Source organism: Clupea harengus, chromosome 10 (genome assembly GCF_900700415.2).
Source record: "Clupea harengus chromosome 10, Ch_v2.0.2, whole genome shotgun sequence".
Lineage (NCBI taxonomy): Eukaryota > Metazoa > Chordata > Actinopteri > Clupeiformes > Clupeidae > Clupea > Clupea harengus.
In genome coordinates this window covers 14,201,287-14,219,651 of record NC_045161.1, presented here as the reverse complement: position 1 = coordinate 14,219,651, position 18,365 = coordinate 14,201,287, and the positions used below count along the sequence as shown (strand labels likewise).

At 38.9% G+C, this 18,365-nt stretch overlaps 1 protein-coding gene across 4 annotated transcripts in view; it reads right to left on the bottom strand.

Moving 5' to 3' along the window:
• ptprc (protein tyrosine phosphatase receptor type C) overlaps window positions 1–15,481 on the bottom strand; it is a 24,069-nt gene extending 8,588 nt beyond the window's left edge. The window contains exons 1-16 of one of the 4 annotated variants that reach the window (XM_042708860.1): window positions 15,325–15,481; window positions 15,113–15,219; window positions 10,463–10,477; window positions 10,261–10,290; window positions 5,605–5,655; window positions 5,282–5,344; window positions 5,142–5,165; window positions 4,705–5,037; window positions 4,377–4,547; window positions 3,155–3,262; window positions 2,926–3,048; window positions 2,103–2,234; window positions 1,741–1,875; window positions 382–596; window positions 174–237; window positions 1–53 (exon numbers count right to left, since the gene is read on the bottom strand). The exon at window positions 1–53 is cut by the window's left edge and continues 56 nt beyond it. In XM_042708860.1, the coding sequence (XP_042564794.1) occupies window positions 1–53; window positions 174–237; window positions 382–596; window positions 1,741–1,875; window positions 2,103–2,234; window positions 2,926–3,048; window positions 3,155–3,262; window positions 4,377–4,547; window positions 4,705–5,037; window positions 5,142–5,165; window positions 5,282–5,344; window positions 5,605–5,655; window positions 10,261–10,290; window positions 10,463–10,477; window positions 15,113–15,176 (1,581 nt within the window). In that variant the 5' untranslated portion in view covers window positions 15,177–15,219; window positions 15,325–15,481. Of the gene's footprint in view, window positions 54–173; window positions 238–381; window positions 597–1,740; window positions 1,876–2,102; window positions 2,235–2,925; window positions 3,049–3,154; window positions 3,263–4,376; window positions 4,548–4,704; window positions 5,038–5,141; window positions 5,166–5,281; window positions 5,345–5,604; window positions 5,656–9,375; window positions 9,498–10,260; window positions 10,291–10,462; window positions 10,478–15,112; window positions 15,220–15,324 lie in introns of those variants that run through there. The other 3 variants (XM_042708861.1, XM_042708862.1, XM_042708863.1) reach the window with 3 other exon arrangements.
• Between the last annotated feature and the right edge of the window lie 2,884 nt (window positions 15,482–18,365).

Below are 18,365 nucleotides of genomic sequence, written 5' to 3'. Positions count from 1 at the left end.
GGTGGTCAGAATGATGAAGAAAGCCAAGATTCCAATGACAGCTTTGTCATTATCTGCAAAGGAATTCCATGTTTTGCATTTTGTTGGGTGATTAAAATAATTCAAATTAAAAGAGGTTTTCTACTAGTTTGCACATTTTTATTTTAATACCAGCAATGTGAAATTATACTCACATGATGTATACATCGATTCCTTTATTGGATTTGATGACTTATGATCTGCATTCACAGCTTTAACCTGTACAGAGAGGATTGTATGAGGATTCCGTGCAGGACACGAGAATAGTTAAATGTCTGTGTGTATGGCAAATTGTCATATGGTTTTTTATATATATGTGTGTGTGTGTGTGTGTGTACATTGTGTGTACATTGCCAAATGTACCTCTATTGTGTATTGTGTTGAGTAGCTGAGGTCTTCAAACTTAAAATCACATTTGTCCTCAATTTGAGGTTCATTTCTCACTATACTCCCAGTATAGTATATTGTTGCATGAAACTTTCCTTTCCCACCATTCCATGTTCCATTTTTACATGTTACATGTAAAGCGTTATTTGAGGGCCGATTCCTTATATGGATGATTGTTGGTGGAGCAGGGTCTGTCAAAAAAACACTATTAATTTTTGTATTCCATAAACACAAGTTAATACCCAGCCAGTCTTCTGGACCGACCAGTCACTGTCATATTAACTCTTTCCACTTTTCTTTCAGGCTATACAGGTGTACATAGGTTGCCATGTTGACTCAGAGAACATCCACAACAATAACAGAGTTACTTGTTTAACACTTCTGAATTCATCACACTAAACGTAATGCCAGTCAAAGGGCAAGTAAAGCTGAATAACTGATCGGTGCATGAATACAAATATGAAGTAGGGGCAGTAACAGAAACAGTAACAGAGTAACGTTGCATATGACTGAATGATCACACACAGCAGGAATAAAGCAAACGTTTACAGTCGAGGGGGTGACACGTTCTTTAAACAGACTGCCCTATAATGTGGCCCAAAAACTAAAAATAAAGGTTATTAAAGTAGCCATGGTACCCTCTATTTGCCCCCTTTGTCAATAAGCTAATATTTCTCTGGAATACAGTCATTTTACCTCAAGGTACCTCAATGAACTTGGCATTTTGACAAAAGAAAAAATAGATATTTTGTTCATGTCTGCTGATCAATACATCATGATTAATATTATTCACGAAAGGAGGGCTGTTTGTTTAATTGAATACAAATTCTCCATTTACAAAATATATATACGAACAACTCTTAAAACAGTTCTTAGTGGCACTATCACTAAACACCCTACGTGCTGTAGAGGTGAGTTATGTCCCTAGTTCTGGCTGCAGATGAACGATGTAACATGCAAAGTTTTTTTATTTAAGGGGGGAGGTGTTGCTTTCCAGGTTGTCTGCATGCTTAGTGTGCAACAACAAGTCAGGATTATGAAAGCTAAAAAATAAAAAATAAATCAGTCCAACTTGTTCACTTCTTTTAATGTGGGAAGCATAATCACTTCAAGTTCTCTGAGGCACTTTTCAGGTTTATTCTAGGATGCTTCAATTTCACCCCTAAATCCTCAAGGGTGAAAATCCCAATGATATTTTATTACCTGCTTCACATTTACTTAGAACTAAGACACCACACCAAAGAAATCCAGGAGATTAGTTTTTCATACTTTTCCAGTACACTGTTATAGCAATGGTGGAATGCAAGTTTAAACAAATATTCAAGAATAACTTACGGTCAGCGGAAGTCCTGTTTTTTTCAGTAACTGATTTTAGAATTTCATCATTATATTTCATGGTAACTTTGCACGTATAGGGGGTGTAAGGTTTTAAACCACTGAACTTAATGGTGTCATTCTGGTTGTTGCTCTCTGAAAAACAAAACAGACAGAAATCATCATCATTGTTAATTTACTGCAGATACTGAATGGAATACAATTATTATTCTATCATTTCACATTTTCAGATTCAAATTAATTTCAAACAAACTACACTGATCTAGAATAGTGCTGAGGATAGTTAATTGTATCAACCAAGGGGCCCTTTCAGTAAATCTTTGTATTTGAAAGTTAAGGAATAACGATATTTAATCACTTACTGTCATCCTTAAATTCACCACATGTGGTCTCAAAGGTGAAATTTACACCAGTGCAACCTCCAAATGTACTATTTCTTTGGAGAGTGAGGGATGTGCTTGTGGCTATGATGTGTGGTATTTCAACCTTTACATCTATAAAGGAAACAACATTGACAGACATAATCACACATATATTCCATAAGTAGTCTTAATTTCACCATCCAGATCAAGGTTTGTATTTCAAAACTATTAATGGCAACACTGCTATGGGTTTATATGTGAATTGTATTAGATGGTACTGTGTGTTGACAGACAGAAATGCATGAGAACATTTGTATCTCCTTGCATGTGTGAATTTCTCCACTGGTCATTATTATGTGTACATCAAAACTTTCCACGACTTTTCAAGGACCTCTAATTAAATATCCATGACCTTTCATGACCTACAAGTACACAATATTGCATAGTTTGCTCCACAGGTTGGGCCTAACTATTGAATTAGTAAAACAACAACCTTTTCCTTCCTTCCATCCATTCTGAATAGGCTAGTTAGGCCATCAATTCAAGTGGAAACTATCGCTTAAGAAGTTCACACAATGTAACATTATCCATGGAACATGGAGTATATAACATAATTTGTATCTATCTCTCTATCTCTCTCTCTCTCTTTCTCTCTCTCTATATCTATCTCTCTCTCTCTAAATATATATATATAAATATATATATATATATATATTAGACCTACATATGACAATCTAATCCCAAGACTTTTTTCAGGATTTCCATGACTGAACCTACATAATCTAGACTGGATAATTCAAAAATAGCAGAAATAGTATCTTACCACATTCAGTAGAAACAGTTTCTTGGGCTTGAAGAGTAAAATTGGAGTTGCTGTAGGTTGCGATGCAGTTATAAACTTCAAATGGTTTTAACTTTCCGTCTGTATAAGATATACCATCTGGTCCTTCAAAGACAAATGTTTTTATTACAATTCACATTTACCATAAACCACATTTATAACATGATAGATAAATGTCTTAATGTTTGAACCAAAATTATACCTTTCTTACCTCTACAGTTGAAAGTCAAATTCTTATTTTGGCATTCGCTGGGTTTGTTTTCCCATTCAATCTCGATAGGGTATGTCTTGTTTATATATTTCAGTTTAATGCTATCAACTGCAAAATAATATTTTGAACTTTTAAAACCAGTTTGTAATTCTTTGCACACATTATAATTTTTTATATTCTGTAAATATTAGATTGGGTTATGCCAACAAGAAGTGTATTATGCCATTTAAGCCCCTTGCACAAGGAGGTACATGCATAACGATAAACAGCTTTGACACACATTCTAACACTTCTATAACACAGAATAGTCAGACTTTGTACCACACACTTTGTTCTCACATTTCAAAGTAATGATGTTTTACTCTTCTGTCCACAACTTTGAATTTCTTCTGAATGACTTAAAGCTCCTCTTTGTTTTTGGTTGTCTAACTGATGCCTCTTGCAATGTTACCAGTATTTAAGCATCACACTTTTCTCTGTCTTTCAGAACAGGTCACAACAGAACTAAACTAAACTAAATATGATATCATGCTATGATTCGGTTTGATGCTGCAAGCCTAGACCTCAGTTCAGGTTTTGATGGGCTACAGTGGTACAGTGGTAGAGAAGTCGTTTAGTAATCAGAAGGTTGCTAGTTCGATTCCCTGTCGAAGTGTCCTTGAGCAAGACACTGAACCCCTAATTGCTCCTGATGTGCAGTGTGCCATCAATGTAAAATGTGTATACATTGTAAGTCGCACATATGTAAGTTGCTTTGGATAAAGGCGTCTGCTAAATGACTAAATGTAAATGTACAATCTGAGGGCCTTCCACTGAGAGGAGTGTGGAGTCCTGGGGCAGAATCTTTAAGCCACAACCCAGTGAAATGTATGGGAAGGCAACATCAGGCTACTAAAACTCCTTTGTAGAGATTTCACTAGTGTTGTCTACCAGTAAAAAGCATTGTTAAAAAAAAGCATGAGTTCACCTATAACCCATAAGAAAAATGAATGGAGGCCTTTGAGATGTAAACCCTGATGGTGGAGGTGAAATATAAACACTGACAGTACCATTTACAGACACTATATTGTAATTCCATCATCTCTGCTTTCATATGTGCAAACACATCTTGTTTCTGCAATGTGGAGTTTATTTGCTGTTGATGATATACTATGACTGTGTTTCCGTGAGTTAGATGTGTGTTTTCTTACACAATTATTATAAAACATTAGAAATTCCATACCGATGGGTACATGCTGTTGTATGATGAAACCACAGTGGGGAGCTGGGTCAAATGATCTCACCACACAGGTCCCATTCTCCTTAAAACACAGTTTTTCTACCGGTTCCCATGTTGTCTTATAACACATTTCCTCTGCTGAGTCATTCCATATCGGTGTGACATCTCCCTCAGCTAATGAATGAATAGTAATTAGTATGGAGCACACTGAGAATACAGATATATCCATAAAAAATGTCAGATTCTACATCGAAGGACTATGTCCTTTGACATTATGGTGCAATGGGACAACAATTATTATTAAGTACCATGACATTATGAATGAACTTACTTATATTTCTGGTGACGAATGTTGTGGGACCCTTGAGTCTACAACGAGTGGTGTTGTTATGGGGAATGGGGAAGACATTAAAACTGTAGTGGGTGCATGGTTGGAGATTGGTGATGGTAAATGAGCTACCGCTAAAGTTACTATTGAGTGGGTCAGAATCGTTATTGTTGAAAACAACCATGTAATGATGAACAATTGCTGGGGGTATACTGGGGGTAGTTGCATTGGTAATGTTGGTGGGAGCGATAGGGCCACTGGTGGTACCATGGAGGTCCTTTTCACTGATTGTGATCGTCACAGTAAAATTAAAATTCTTCGGAATGCTAAATTCTCCTGCAGAATAAAGAAACACAATGCATTTTGTTTCATTTCACACACCTTTGTCAATAGACATGATTGGTCTTTGGAATTTCATTTTTAGTAACACTAACACTTACTGTCAGGACACTCTGTCAGGTTATCTGAAAAGCAGAAAACAGGGCAAAATGGAGTCATTAGTTTAAAATTATATGACAAATGATGAGTGTTTATTACAGTGAACAACAAACAAGCAAGCCTCCCCTAAGTGAGAGCCAACCTGTGACTGTTGCTTGGATTGTTGGGGTTTGAGTGGAGGCAGGTTGCGTGGGGGTCAGAGTGTCTGTAAACCAAAGGTGAATGCTCTTTAAAAGGTCTGAGAGGCTGTTTGACAGACAAACTGATCTTCTATTTTACATAAGTGAATTGAATGCGTTTTACTGCCTGAATATTTAATTAAAAAAAAGTGTTATTTGAAACATTGACTGTAAAAACATTGACTGCAAAAACATTGACTGTAAAAATAAGAAAACATTTCTCAAAATAACTAAATGGGGTTTGATATTTTGATACAGAGATAAGACTACTGTGATGTGACTGTACCATTTGCATCAATGGTGGGACTGGCGTTACTGGCGTTGGAGGCAGGAAGATCTGGAATGCATGAAGGCAAAGTTAAGTGCAAAATTAGTTACAGTATAAGTACATGGTATGTAAAGTTACAATAATTGAATTATGTCGTTCAAATAAACTGCACACAACAGCTACACCTACTTAAATTATTCAACACTATATGAATTATATGAACTGAATGGCATAATGAATGAGAGTTTCACTACAACACTGTGACAGAAACTCCATATATAAAATTATATATATATATATATACACAGAGAGAGAGGTAGATAGATAGATAGACAGATAGACAGATAGACAGATAGATAGATCGATAGACAGATAGATAGATAGATAGATAGATAGATAGATAGATAGATAGATTGAGTAACTACTGCATGAAAAGTTTGATCAAACAGGTGAATGAAATGAAATGTTAACCACTCATGGAACTGAGTAACTGACAAGAGTAATCAGCTTTTACCTTCTGAAGGGGTGTCTGAAGTTGATGTGTTTTGTTGACGTGCGTGGGTGAGTGGGGGAGAGCTGCTGATGTATACTGGCAAGGAAATGATAACCATAAATGAGTGAGTCTGGGAAAGGTATGGGATTGTCACCCGGAAAGAGGGTCTATTCCACCAAAGCATATTCCCTCCTTGGTGCATATGATTTGTACCATTTCCATGAATTCAGTTTAGAATCAAGTTTTAGAGGCTACCGTACGTTTAATGACGGTTTCTGGATTCATGTGTAGGTTTAAATAAAGGAGGGTAAGGTATCTGGATCATCAACTTTATCTTATAGAAGATATTATAAATACAGGAAGGCTTGATGCTCAAAATGCTTCTGGACTGGTGGTTTTTAGGGAGATCACAAAGCAAAAATGGTGTACCTATGTCTTGTGAAGGCAGTGTCTTTGGCATTGAAATGAAAGAGTTGTCTGATTGTTTCAAACTGAATCTGGATAAGTCATGATGTCATGATGTTCATCAACTCAAGAGGCTCATACCCAAGACCATTGGATGGCTATCAAGCCCGATGTACTGATCAGATCTTTCCACTACTTACTCACAACTCACAGAAGAACAGGACATGCCTGGGGGTGTATGTACTTGCAGACACGCAGTTGAAAAAATGGGAAGTGGGCATGGCGTTGTAAATACCTGGTGATGAGGCGGTGATAGAGGTGCGTGGAAGTAAGGCAGCTGCTGTCCCTCTTACAGCAGCTGTGTTTGGAGGAGTGATATGGGTGTGTGCAGGAATGGTATTGCTAGCTAGTTTTTGGAGGGAAAGCATGCAGAATGAAAACAGCCTTACTATGACTTAGTCATGTAATATAGCTTGACAAACAAATAACTACTAAACCACAAATGTACCCATGCGATAATGGATGAACATAACATTTAGGAAATAGGAGCGACAGCATTTTCATGTAGAGTGGCCTCACATGCGTCCTAGTGTGTGAGGACTGGACTGTAAAGAGGGTGCCTCTTTTCCTCTCCAAACTGAATTATATTGCTGACGATGGGTAGATATAGAATTCCAAAAACTAGAGGTCACATCCTGACCTCATTGCTTGGTTTTAGGGGACTGGAGAGAGTGGGTGACATGAGGCCATCTCCTCAGTGTGGATCTTACAGGCTTGTTCCAATAGCTGTTGTCAGGAGTCCTTAAAAACAGGTGCCCCTCTAGAGGTAAATGGCAAATGTGGTGCCATCATTACGTTGTTGATGTGCGGGGTTGTGTGGAGGAAAGCCACTGATGTCTACTGGCAAGGAAATGATAACCATAAGTGAGTGAGTCTGGGAAAGGTATGATGTTGTCACCCGGAAGGAGGTCTATTCCACCAAAGCATATTCCCTCCTCGGTGCATATGATTAGTACCATTTCCATGAATTCAGTTTAGAATCAAGTTTTAGAGGCTACCGTACGTTTAATGACGGTTTCTGGATTCATGTGTAGGTTTAAATAAAGGAGGGTAAGGTATCTGGATCATCAACTTTATTTTATAGAAGTTAATATAAATTCAGGAAGGCTTGATGCTCAAAATGCTTCTGGACTGGTGTTTTTTAGGGATATCACAAAGCAAAAATGGTGTACCTATATCTGGTGAAGGCAGACTGTCTTTGGCATTGAAATGACAGAGTTGTTTGATTGTTTCAAACTGAATCTGGATAAGTCATGGCAGATGACAAGAGGCTCATACCCAAGACCATAAGATGGCTATCAAGCCTGATGTACTGTACTGATCAGATTTATTCCCCTTCTAACTCACAACTCACAGAAGCACAGGACATGCCTGGAGGTGCAGACACGCAGTTGAAAAAATGGGAAGTGGGCATGGCGTTATAAATACCTGGTGATGAGGTGGTGATGGGGGTGAGTGGAGATGAGGCATCTGCTGTCCCTCCTACAGCAGATGTGTTTGGGGGATTGGTTTGGGTGCGTGGAAGTGAGGCAGCTGCTGAACTTCCTTCAGCAGCTGTGTTTGGAGGAGTGGTATGGGTGTGTGCAGGAATGGTATGGTTAGTTTGTTTTTAGAGAGAAAGCATGCAGAATGAAAACAGCCTTACTATGACTTAGGCCCAATTTATGCTTAGTCTGGCAAAAAAATTTGAAACCGTTGTAGACAGAACTGGTGTCTTGGTCGACACTTTTAACTGTCGCCTGGAAGTGTGTGCTACCAAGAGAAATTTCTACTGCCGCTGACTATGTCACATAGTGTCTAACAATTGTGATTGGCTAGATAGACGGCACGCACCGTTGACTTCCTTGTTTTGATTTTCGGCGCTCAACAGCTGTTTTTTAAATGGAGGGGATAGAGGAAAGATTAGCGGAGCTAGTGAGGAAATATATCCCCACCTGTATAATGCCTCCCTGCCCTATTTTAAAGATGCCCAAATGATTTCTCCCGTTGAATCTGCCACAAAAGACAACAATGTAACTGCAGAAGAATGGAAAGCTACCGTTGGCGTTGTCCGCCTACGTCAGTACGTCGAGTGTCACTCGACCGTTGAGCGGAGGAGACTGTTCGCTGAAGCATAAATGCAGCAACATGAGCAACACTCTCTTTTTTGTTGTCGACCATATGCTGAGCGACACTTTCCAATAAGTATAAATCAAGCTTTAGTCATATAATGTAGCTTGACAAACAAAAAACTACTAAACCACAAATGTACCCATGCGATAATGGATGAACATAACATTTAGGAAATAGGAGCGACAGCATTTTCATGTGATGTGGCCTCACATGCGTCTTAGTGTGAGAGGACTGGGCTGTAAAGAGGGTGCCTCTTTTTCTCTCCAATGTGAATTATATTTCTGACGATGAGTAGATATAGAATTCCAAAACTAGAGGTCACATCCTGACCTCATTGCTTGGTTTTAGGGGACTGGAGAGAGTGAGGGTGACATGAGGCCATCTCCTCAGTGTGGATCTTACAGGCTTGTTCCACTAGCTGTTGTCAGGAGTCCTTAAAAACAGGAGCCCCTCTAGAGGTAAATGGCAAATGTGGTGCCATCATAACATTGTTGATGTGCGGGGGGGTGTGGAAGAAAGCCACTGATGTCTACTGGCAAGGAAATGATAAACCATAAATGAGTGGATGGCTATCAATTGGATGGCTATCAAGCCTGATGTACTGATCAGATTTTTCCCCTACTAACTCACAACTCACAGAAGCACAGGACATGACTGGAGGTAAGTACTTGCAGACACGCAGTTGAAAAGATGGGAAGTAGGCATGGAGTTGTAAATACCTGGTGATGAGGTGGTGATGGAGGTGTTTGTAGGTGAGGCAGCTGCTGAACTTCTTACAGCAGCTGTGTTTGGAGGATTGATATGGGTGCGTGCAGAAATGGTATGGTTAGCTAAATAGCAAATGTGGGGCCATCAATACTTTGTGGTGGTGTGTTGCTGATTAGGGCTGTGTATTGGCAAGAATTTGGCGATGCGATAAGCATCATGATACAGGGGTCATGATTCAATATTGTGATACGTTGCAATAATGTAAGCAAAACAATATTTTGAGATTTTTACAATATATAACACACCACCATATACATAAAATCTGAGTAATTTAAAAATACTTTTTTATGTAATCAGAGCAGTGGGATCTGCAATTCTATTCATCACAGTCCCTGTAGCATCCAACATCATAGCACTACGTTTTGTGCAATCTGAGCAAAGAAATGAACATCTGCCTATATCAGTAAAAACAAAATCGATATTGAGAGTCAATTCATATAATAATGCGATACTCAAGTTTATCGATATTTTCTGACACTCCTATTGCTGGAGGAATGGAAGCTGATGGGCTAGTTGTGCATGGGAGATGAGTGTGTGTGCAGAGAGAGAGGGAACGAGGAGGAGGTTATGGCACTGGGAAACTCGATCAGGATGAACACTGAGAATTGTAGCAGCAAGCAAGGCCTTGGTGTTTTGTTTTTGTTTTCATCTGTTCATTCATGACTGATATTGGAGTGTTAAAATTACTATAAGTTGGCACTGAACTGTATCCAAGGCTAGTTTAGAATGTAAGAATATGTTAACAGTCAAAATAGCCTGGTGAATGAGTTCAAAGAGTCTGGTTTCTAGTCGTTGTTGTTAACTATTAAGAGAATAACAAAAGAGGATGCTATTACCTGCTGTGGGCGCAGCTGCGGTTGAAGCATCTGCATATGAGAGATTAGAAAGAAAAGGAGAGAATTTTAAAGATTTCATTGAAAAGAGCCTTTGATGAGTGTCAGACAGTAGAAGTCATTCTGGTGGTGATTTTGGTGAAAATGAGAACTTATATGTAATGAAAACCAAGTACAAGGATTACATTTGAAAGATGGATCTTACCTTGTGCGACTGCATCTAAAATCAGAAAGGGAGGAACAGAGAGACAGATTTAGAACTGATATGGCAACTTATTTGGAGGGAAAATAAAGTTCAATAAGTATATTGTGACAAAGTCAGTTCATGAAATCACTCTTAAATGAGACCACAGTAAAGACCATAGTATAAAGAGAAATCATTTGCAGAATGTCTCTGTATCTCAATGGCACATGCTACTAGTAAATGAATCAAGATATTGAGTCATTATTTCAGTATAGTATGTCATTATTTCAAGATATTGTCATCATTTGATGATAATATCTCAAAATAACATGATACTGAAATATTCCGATATTATCTTGAGATTCTTAGTATCTTGTTATTTTAAGATCTCAAATTATTTCTAGATAATATTTCAATATTTTGAGATAATAACTGGTTCCAATTGGTAGGAAAACTGCCCTCCAGTGGCAGATATCAATATTAACATGATTCTTAACATGATGAGATTCTATCTTGAAATATCGACTTATTATCTTGTTATTTTGAGATAATAACTCAGTTTTTGTTAGATAATTTCTAAATCATAATGTCAAGATATATCTCATTGCACATTGTGTGTGTTTGAGAGTTTTTGTATTTGTAAAGCATGGGGTGCATATTTGCACATAAATGCACGGCTTGACTTGAAAGAACTCAGAAAGACCCGCCCTAACAAGGAACCATCCTTGACGTTGAGAAACACTCTATGTTGAAAGTATGATGCAGTATGCTCTCTAGAACGGCAGTGAGTTGGTCTGTATTTTCATCAATGATGCTTCGCACCACCGTGCTTCTGTCCAGCAGGGACCTCCGTCGTTAATCTAGAAATGCACGCCTGGCTTGTAATGAGGGTTCAAGAAGCCGTCAGTCTCTCGTGTGCTTCTAGAATAAATGATCTGTCACATCTGTCAGTGCCATTCTCTTTTGAACAGGTTGGCTCTAATTGTAATTTTTAACAATTATGGTCATTAGCAATTTAGGCTATGTATTAGCAGAGTACAAATAAGTACACAATTTTTAGTTGGCTATGGGCTATAGGCTACTTATGATAACCTGTAACTGTCATGTCATAGTACATACATTTACAATTAATAAAAGGTTAGCTAGGAGTGCATATGCAAAATTCCCAGAATTACGTCTATTGCACACTTCACGATCACTAACTATTTCACAGCTTGTAATGATGTGACTTGACAGCAGGTTTACTCCAACACAATGCACACTTTAACAAAGTGCAGGTCGGAACACTGCCATCTAGTGGCTAATACAGTGCTTAAGGTAATGAGATAATGACTCAGTTTCAATAACTGAATAACAATTTTTTTATTGCAAGATTTATTTAGTTATTTTGAGACATAGCTTGAAATAACGAGATTCAAATCTTCCGTAGAGAACCATTCAAACAGTTAGGAAAATACACCATCCTCATCATATGATATCAACAGCACAACATTAACACATTAGCGTTGGTGGTCATCAGCACACTACACAACACATCTGCCTGTGGGTGTGCTCTACAGTAAAGCAGAACTAAAGAGCCAGGGGGTTTCTGTGTGAGCTCTCAGCCTCATGTAAATGTGTGTTGTAGGCTTAGGTTAGGCTGGGTGGATGAGCTCGAGGTGCTGCTGAAGAGGAAGAGGTGTTGCTAACAGCGGTTTCCAGAAGCCAGTGGCATAACCTGGGTGCTATGGCAACTCTGTATGTAGGAGAACAGTGTTTTTTGAACGCCTCCACCGCAACTTCCTGTTCCACTCTCTCACTCTCCATCTCTCTCCACCTCTGCCTCTCTCTCTCTTTCTCTCTCATTCTCCGCCTCTCTCTCTCTCTCCCTCTCTCTGTTCTCCCTACATGCTTCTGCTTTTTTGAGGCGTTTTGGGTTTGTCTTTTCTGTTTCTCATGCAGTGTACATGCATGTGTACTTAACCCCATAGTCTTCTCAGAAAATGATTCAGTGTCAAACATGACATAAGTGATATGAAAGGACCATGACATACATTAGGCATTTAGAATAGGCATTCGGTTTATCGTAAGATTTAAAGTTGACCCTCAAAGTAAGATGTCATACAACAGGCCATGTATGGTGTAATCTTAGCAAATGTCCATTTTCATATATACTGTATAATGACAGTTATGTCACTTCCATCTAATTCTTTAGTTTTTAGTGGTCAACAGTGGTTGAGTGTTACAGATAGATACATGGACAGTGAGTTGTTTTTTCCTTATTTAGTTGCATGTATATGATACTCATTTGTGAAAGTTGATACACACACAAATGTTTCTAGACTTTTAACAAATCAATGACAACAGCAAAACAACAATTACATGTGATCGCCTTTATCTCCTGTGGGTGATGAAATAGATAAGGTTGTCTATCTGATTCCATCTATACCGTGTGCTGATGTGATATGGTTAAAAGATGTCATGGCGTAAAATGTGCCCCCCTGATACAAAACAGTACACAGAGGATGACTGATGCAGTTATCAAACACTCTCTCACCCCATCCTCCAACTTTCCATCAATTTTTCTCTGTGTTTAATTTAATTCGGTACATCACAAAACACATTCCTTCTCCCTCAATCCCTGCAAAAAGCATGGTGACAAAAGTGTGAGGAATTGAGTAAATTAAATTTGTTAGCATTAAGATTAATATTATTTGTACTATAATCTGCAATAGAGAGAGATTGAGTGTACACCAAATACTCTTACATTGATATTGAAAGGGATTTCTTTGAATTGTTGTCAATCATCAAAGGGTAAATTACAACTTAAAGCTCTCTTGATGTGTATTTGTTGATTAAACTGAGGCTTTAACCTGGTTTGTTAACAGACTTTAATCCACTTTAAGGATAACCAAATATGCTATAAACATCAGTTTTCCATCCTGAAGCCTCTGTTTAAACAATCAACCAATCACTAAATGTGTCATTGGGCTTTCATTAGGGCATTTTGGGGGCATTTTGTGAATGCAGATGCTTCTTCTCCTGCACATTTTGTCCTGGTTGTTCGCTTTTAGGGCTTGCTTTCCCCTATTCTGGCCTGCAGCGAAAAGGTCAGAGGGGAATAGCAGAACACGTGGCAAGACTAAAGAGCAGTCGATAAAACAGGCCAAAGACACACAGTGGATGACACTGAACTCACTGGCCCATAATCTTCAGAAGGTAGTGGAGGCCTCTCTGACTCTTCTTCTCCAACAATATACACATAGGGGGCATCTATTATATTTAGATTCAGCTAAATGCACTCCACATGGTATACATGGCACAGATTGTGTGAGAGTATGAATGTGTTTTAAGGCACAGTGATAAAGTAATGGGAAGTCTTTTGAGCTCTTAGAATCATGTTTTTTTTCTATCTGAACCTTGCAGTCTACACTCTCTGAAGTCCTCTTTTTGAAGCACCATTTTAGCTAGCTGTAGCTGTCAGGAAGAGAAGACATCTCAAAATGGAACAAGGAAGTGGTAAATGCTCAGCATCTGCAGCACTCACAACCACACATTTGCACAGCATAAAATAGAGGGGGTTGGGGGAGAGAAAAAAAACTTCAAGCGCCTATACAGTCCTCTGCCCTAAACCAAAAAAATACTTTTAAACAGCACACTTTAGTTGTCTAACTAATGAAGTAGCCTAGGGTTCCTCAGTGATCTCAGAAGTGATCACAAACATATCTCATAGACTTTGTAGACATGTATTAACCTCATAAAGGGTGAGACAGACTGAGACATAAACACACTACTGAGCTGAGAGGAAAAGCTACAGCACTGTTGAATGAAAAAAATGAGGTAGTAGAATGACAAGAAAGAAAGAAAGACTTAAACTCTGGCACTGCTATCATGAGTGACATGCTATCAGTGCTTTTTCGCTGAAGTGAAAGCAAAGCTGGAGGGGACACACCCAGATGGCCCTGTAATCTTTCTGCAGAGCATCCTTCAGGTAACAAAACACCTGCACGGGGAACATTTTCAGCCCTGCGCCATGGAGAATGTGAGATACAGAGTTTTGCACTTCTCTCCGTCATGTCTGGAGGTATCAATCTAAGCACATCGCCTCAGGTTCGACACAGCGTCTGTGTGACACATGAAAGCTAACAGAGCCAATGAAGTGGAGGTTGAGAAAATATAATGTTCACAGCCTTTTATTATTCTCTACGGCTCCCATAGGTCTTATTTCTGCATATTTTCTCTCTATTCATAGTCTTGCTTAAGCACATATGTGTTGTTTCCACCAAGGGTCAAATTTGCCTCAAAGATGCTTGGATGAATACAAATGATCCAAAGATTGAGATGTACTTGTTCTTTTGTCGTGAGAGATTTGGGGAACTTAAAATATCTCTGACAGACATTATCATGTTAGTTCTCATTTCTTGATGAAACAGTGTGATGAAACAAGCCGTGACGTTCACACCAATGCAACAGCATTAACAAACACATCAGTGTAAAAAAGAGAACCCTTCACATAATCAACATCGGACATCTCTCACTGAACCTGAACCTGAAGACTTTTGAACTCTTTTCGAGTTTACCCCGACACCACAATGAAAGAATTAACCAAATTCAAGCGAGAAAAATGTTACATGACTCCAACAAACTTGGAACTAAATATTCAAGGCTTTTCACATGAAATTGGGCACTTACGTTGAGTCGAGCCAATGAGGGTGGCAAGGGCCAAGAGGGCCTTTAGTCCAGAGAGACGTGCCATGATGACCAAGAGCTACTGGCGCTCGGCTCAGCCACCATACGTCCTGTTGAAGAGTGACACAGGACGCCTTGTCATTCAAAAGGCCTTTCTTTCATCAGCCTCATAGACAAACCAATAAATACTTTAAAATTCACAAAAAATCCCTTACGTCTCTTTTCTCTGTTGCTTCTTATCTGTTGTGGCACCTTCCTGTGGCTTTTCAACCTTAAATCCTCACCCGATCTTGCTCCTAGACGAGGAACACTTCAAGTGACATCAGTGAGGCGGTAACTGCGGAGGAGCTGGTGGCCCTTTCTCAACAGGAAGCTGATTTTTTTAGCTACGCCATAATCTCTTGACTTCCACTTTCTTCTCACAAAGCAAAGCAAAGCAACAAGAAGGCTAAAGAATAAGAGTTTGCATATTCTTCATTACAGTTAGATAATCTTCTAAAAATGTGCAATTGGTCATGTAAAATCTAAACCTTTTTATTAGTTCCTGATGGGTGGGGTAAAAAAAAAAAAACGCCAATATGATGCGGCTCAAAACAATATAAAAAGTGCAACATACATAAGCCTTAAATTAATTCCTTTTTAATCATCAAGCACTATGAGACTGTCCTGCCATGAAATTGAGTGAACTGGCCGGTGTTCTCTGTGTAAGGTGTAAGGTATCCTCAAGGCTGAGAAAAACAATTAGATGAGATGCAGTGGCGGAAGTAGACTTTTTTTTTTCTTGGGGTGGTAGAGAGTTATTTAAGGGTGGCATTGTTATACACATATTGTTTACAATTATGCTAGGGCAACAGATCAGAACCAAATTGGCTATTACAATATTTGATAGTTGTATACAGCTGATGGTGTAGTATGAGGAATTATTTATATATAAAATAAAACTTCTACCCACTATGCTGTGTATGAGGCCTTTATGCCTTTATGGATCCTGAGTATAGCATGTGGCGCGTGTTGCGGCTGTCACCAGCCAGTTGTGCACTGTTATCGCATCTTGCCACCCCTCCCATCCTGTATAACTAAAAAGCCCATGCACCATGTCAGGTAAAATAACTAAACATAAACCAAAGCTAAACATAAATAAAATGACCATACGCCATGCCGGGCAACCTCTCCCTCTTTGTCTCCTTCTATATCATATTATGCTTAAGCATTAATACTGATGAAGTGGCAATATTACCTACTGTTAATCGTTTGCCAAAACAACTCTCTCTCTCATAGCGTGACCTTTGCCCGCAAATACATTTTAGGAAGCCGAGCACTTTGTCTCTTTCTTCCCCTCCTAGTCTAGGCCGACTCTGCTGTGAGATGCTGCTGTAGGATCTCCACCTGATCTACTTGCAGGAACCCTCTGCCTATACCTACACATCCTCACCACACTGTCATGCATTCATTCTACCCTGCTTATAATACATCTACATACGCTGTACTAGCCTATTTACCCATGATGTAAATAATTGACACCATCAAAATAGTTTTGTGTTTTATTGCTCTACTTACCCTTGTAATAGTAACCTTCCAAGCACATTGTACACCCACTAAGCTGCTCTACAACACTTGAAAGCTCTCTCCCCATCTTATCAACTATTATTTTTGAATGTATCATGTAGTATATACCCTCTTATGTTTGTATGTATCGTGTACATTTGCCACATGTATGCTAGCATGCTATCCTGATACGTATATGAATTCATCTGCCATGTTTCTGATTCTCTCCCCATGTTTCGGATTCTCTCCCCTCCCTTCCCTTTTCTCTGCCCCTCTACCAGGCCAGCTCCAAGCAGATGCCACCCCCCTTATGAGTCGAGGTTCTGCTCAAGGCTTTTTCCTGAGTTTTTCCCTGCCCTTGTCAACTTTTTGCTTGCCTTAGGGGGGTTCAGGCCCCGGGCTTCGTTAAGCACTTTGAGACCATTTTATTGTTATAGTGCTATAGAAATACAAATTAATTGAATTGAACTGAACACTAAATTTTACTTGCTGTCATGCTTTGAATTAGCGGCAAAATAGCTTACAGTAAAGAGTTTCTACAGGCTGCAAGCAAATGCGTTGCAATGTTTGCATAGACATGTGAATGAAGGTTGCATGCACGCTATTGGCTGCTCTCCTGCTTTTGATTTATTGGTGCTTGTATCCACAGAACATGAACGACAAACTCTTCATTCATCTCTGTTTTGAAGTCGGTTGCAGTTTAGTCACTACGGTTTTCAGGTGTTGGGTACTAAATTACTCTTATCAAAATCTGTGTAACTTCTAAACATGCTTTCTGTGGCCACAATATGGAACCTTGACATACCCTTCTCTGATGTGATTCAGAATGCCTGTGGTTGTATTGTGTTGCCTGAAGACAATAACAGCTATGCTTGTACCTGTTGATTGGGTGCCATGTTTTGATACTGTAGTGCACCCAGGACGTGTACTGTATAATGACGAGTTTTGGTCTGCAGTATATAGTGTGTATATCATATGTCCAGATGCTGCTGCATGTTAACTGCTGAGCTTCCATGCCGTCAGATCTGCAGATTGGTATGACCTCACTGTGCCACACTGGTGCATGGTGGCTGAGCTGTTCTGATTCTGGGGTGGCAGAATAAATATTCTTATAAATGTAACCAGCGGACACATTGGACGGTTCACAACACAAAATGGAGGACCCGCACTCTGCCTTGGGCTGGAAAAATGGAATGAGGATGGAATGTGGAATGAGGAGAATGGGAACAAGGAAGGTGAGAATGAACAAGAAGTACCCAGACATGGTTTTCAGATGTACCGGTATTTGCAGTACAGTGTGCGCAAAGAGTGCAAAATGGCTGATTTGATGTATTGTGAATATTTCACTTTTCTATGGATGTTCCTGACAGTCATAATATAATATGCAAATAATTCAGACATTCTGTCCATCTCTACAGCTTACCTGGGTTAAAAAGAAAATACATGATTAGTACTTACTCTGTCTGTATAAGATATCCTTTGAAGTTTGAAATATTGAAGATCTGAGACACTGGTTTTAATATCAAGCTTTAGTGAATGTTATCTGTATCTGTGACTTTGTATTTTCACTTTCTATCTACTTTGACTGATATGGCACATTTGCTGTGATGTAATTACAATACATTACTCTTCCACAATCTTAACAACCATAAACTTAACGACTCATCTGCTATCACTTAAAACTAGTATTGTAGCCCTGATGTTCACTCAA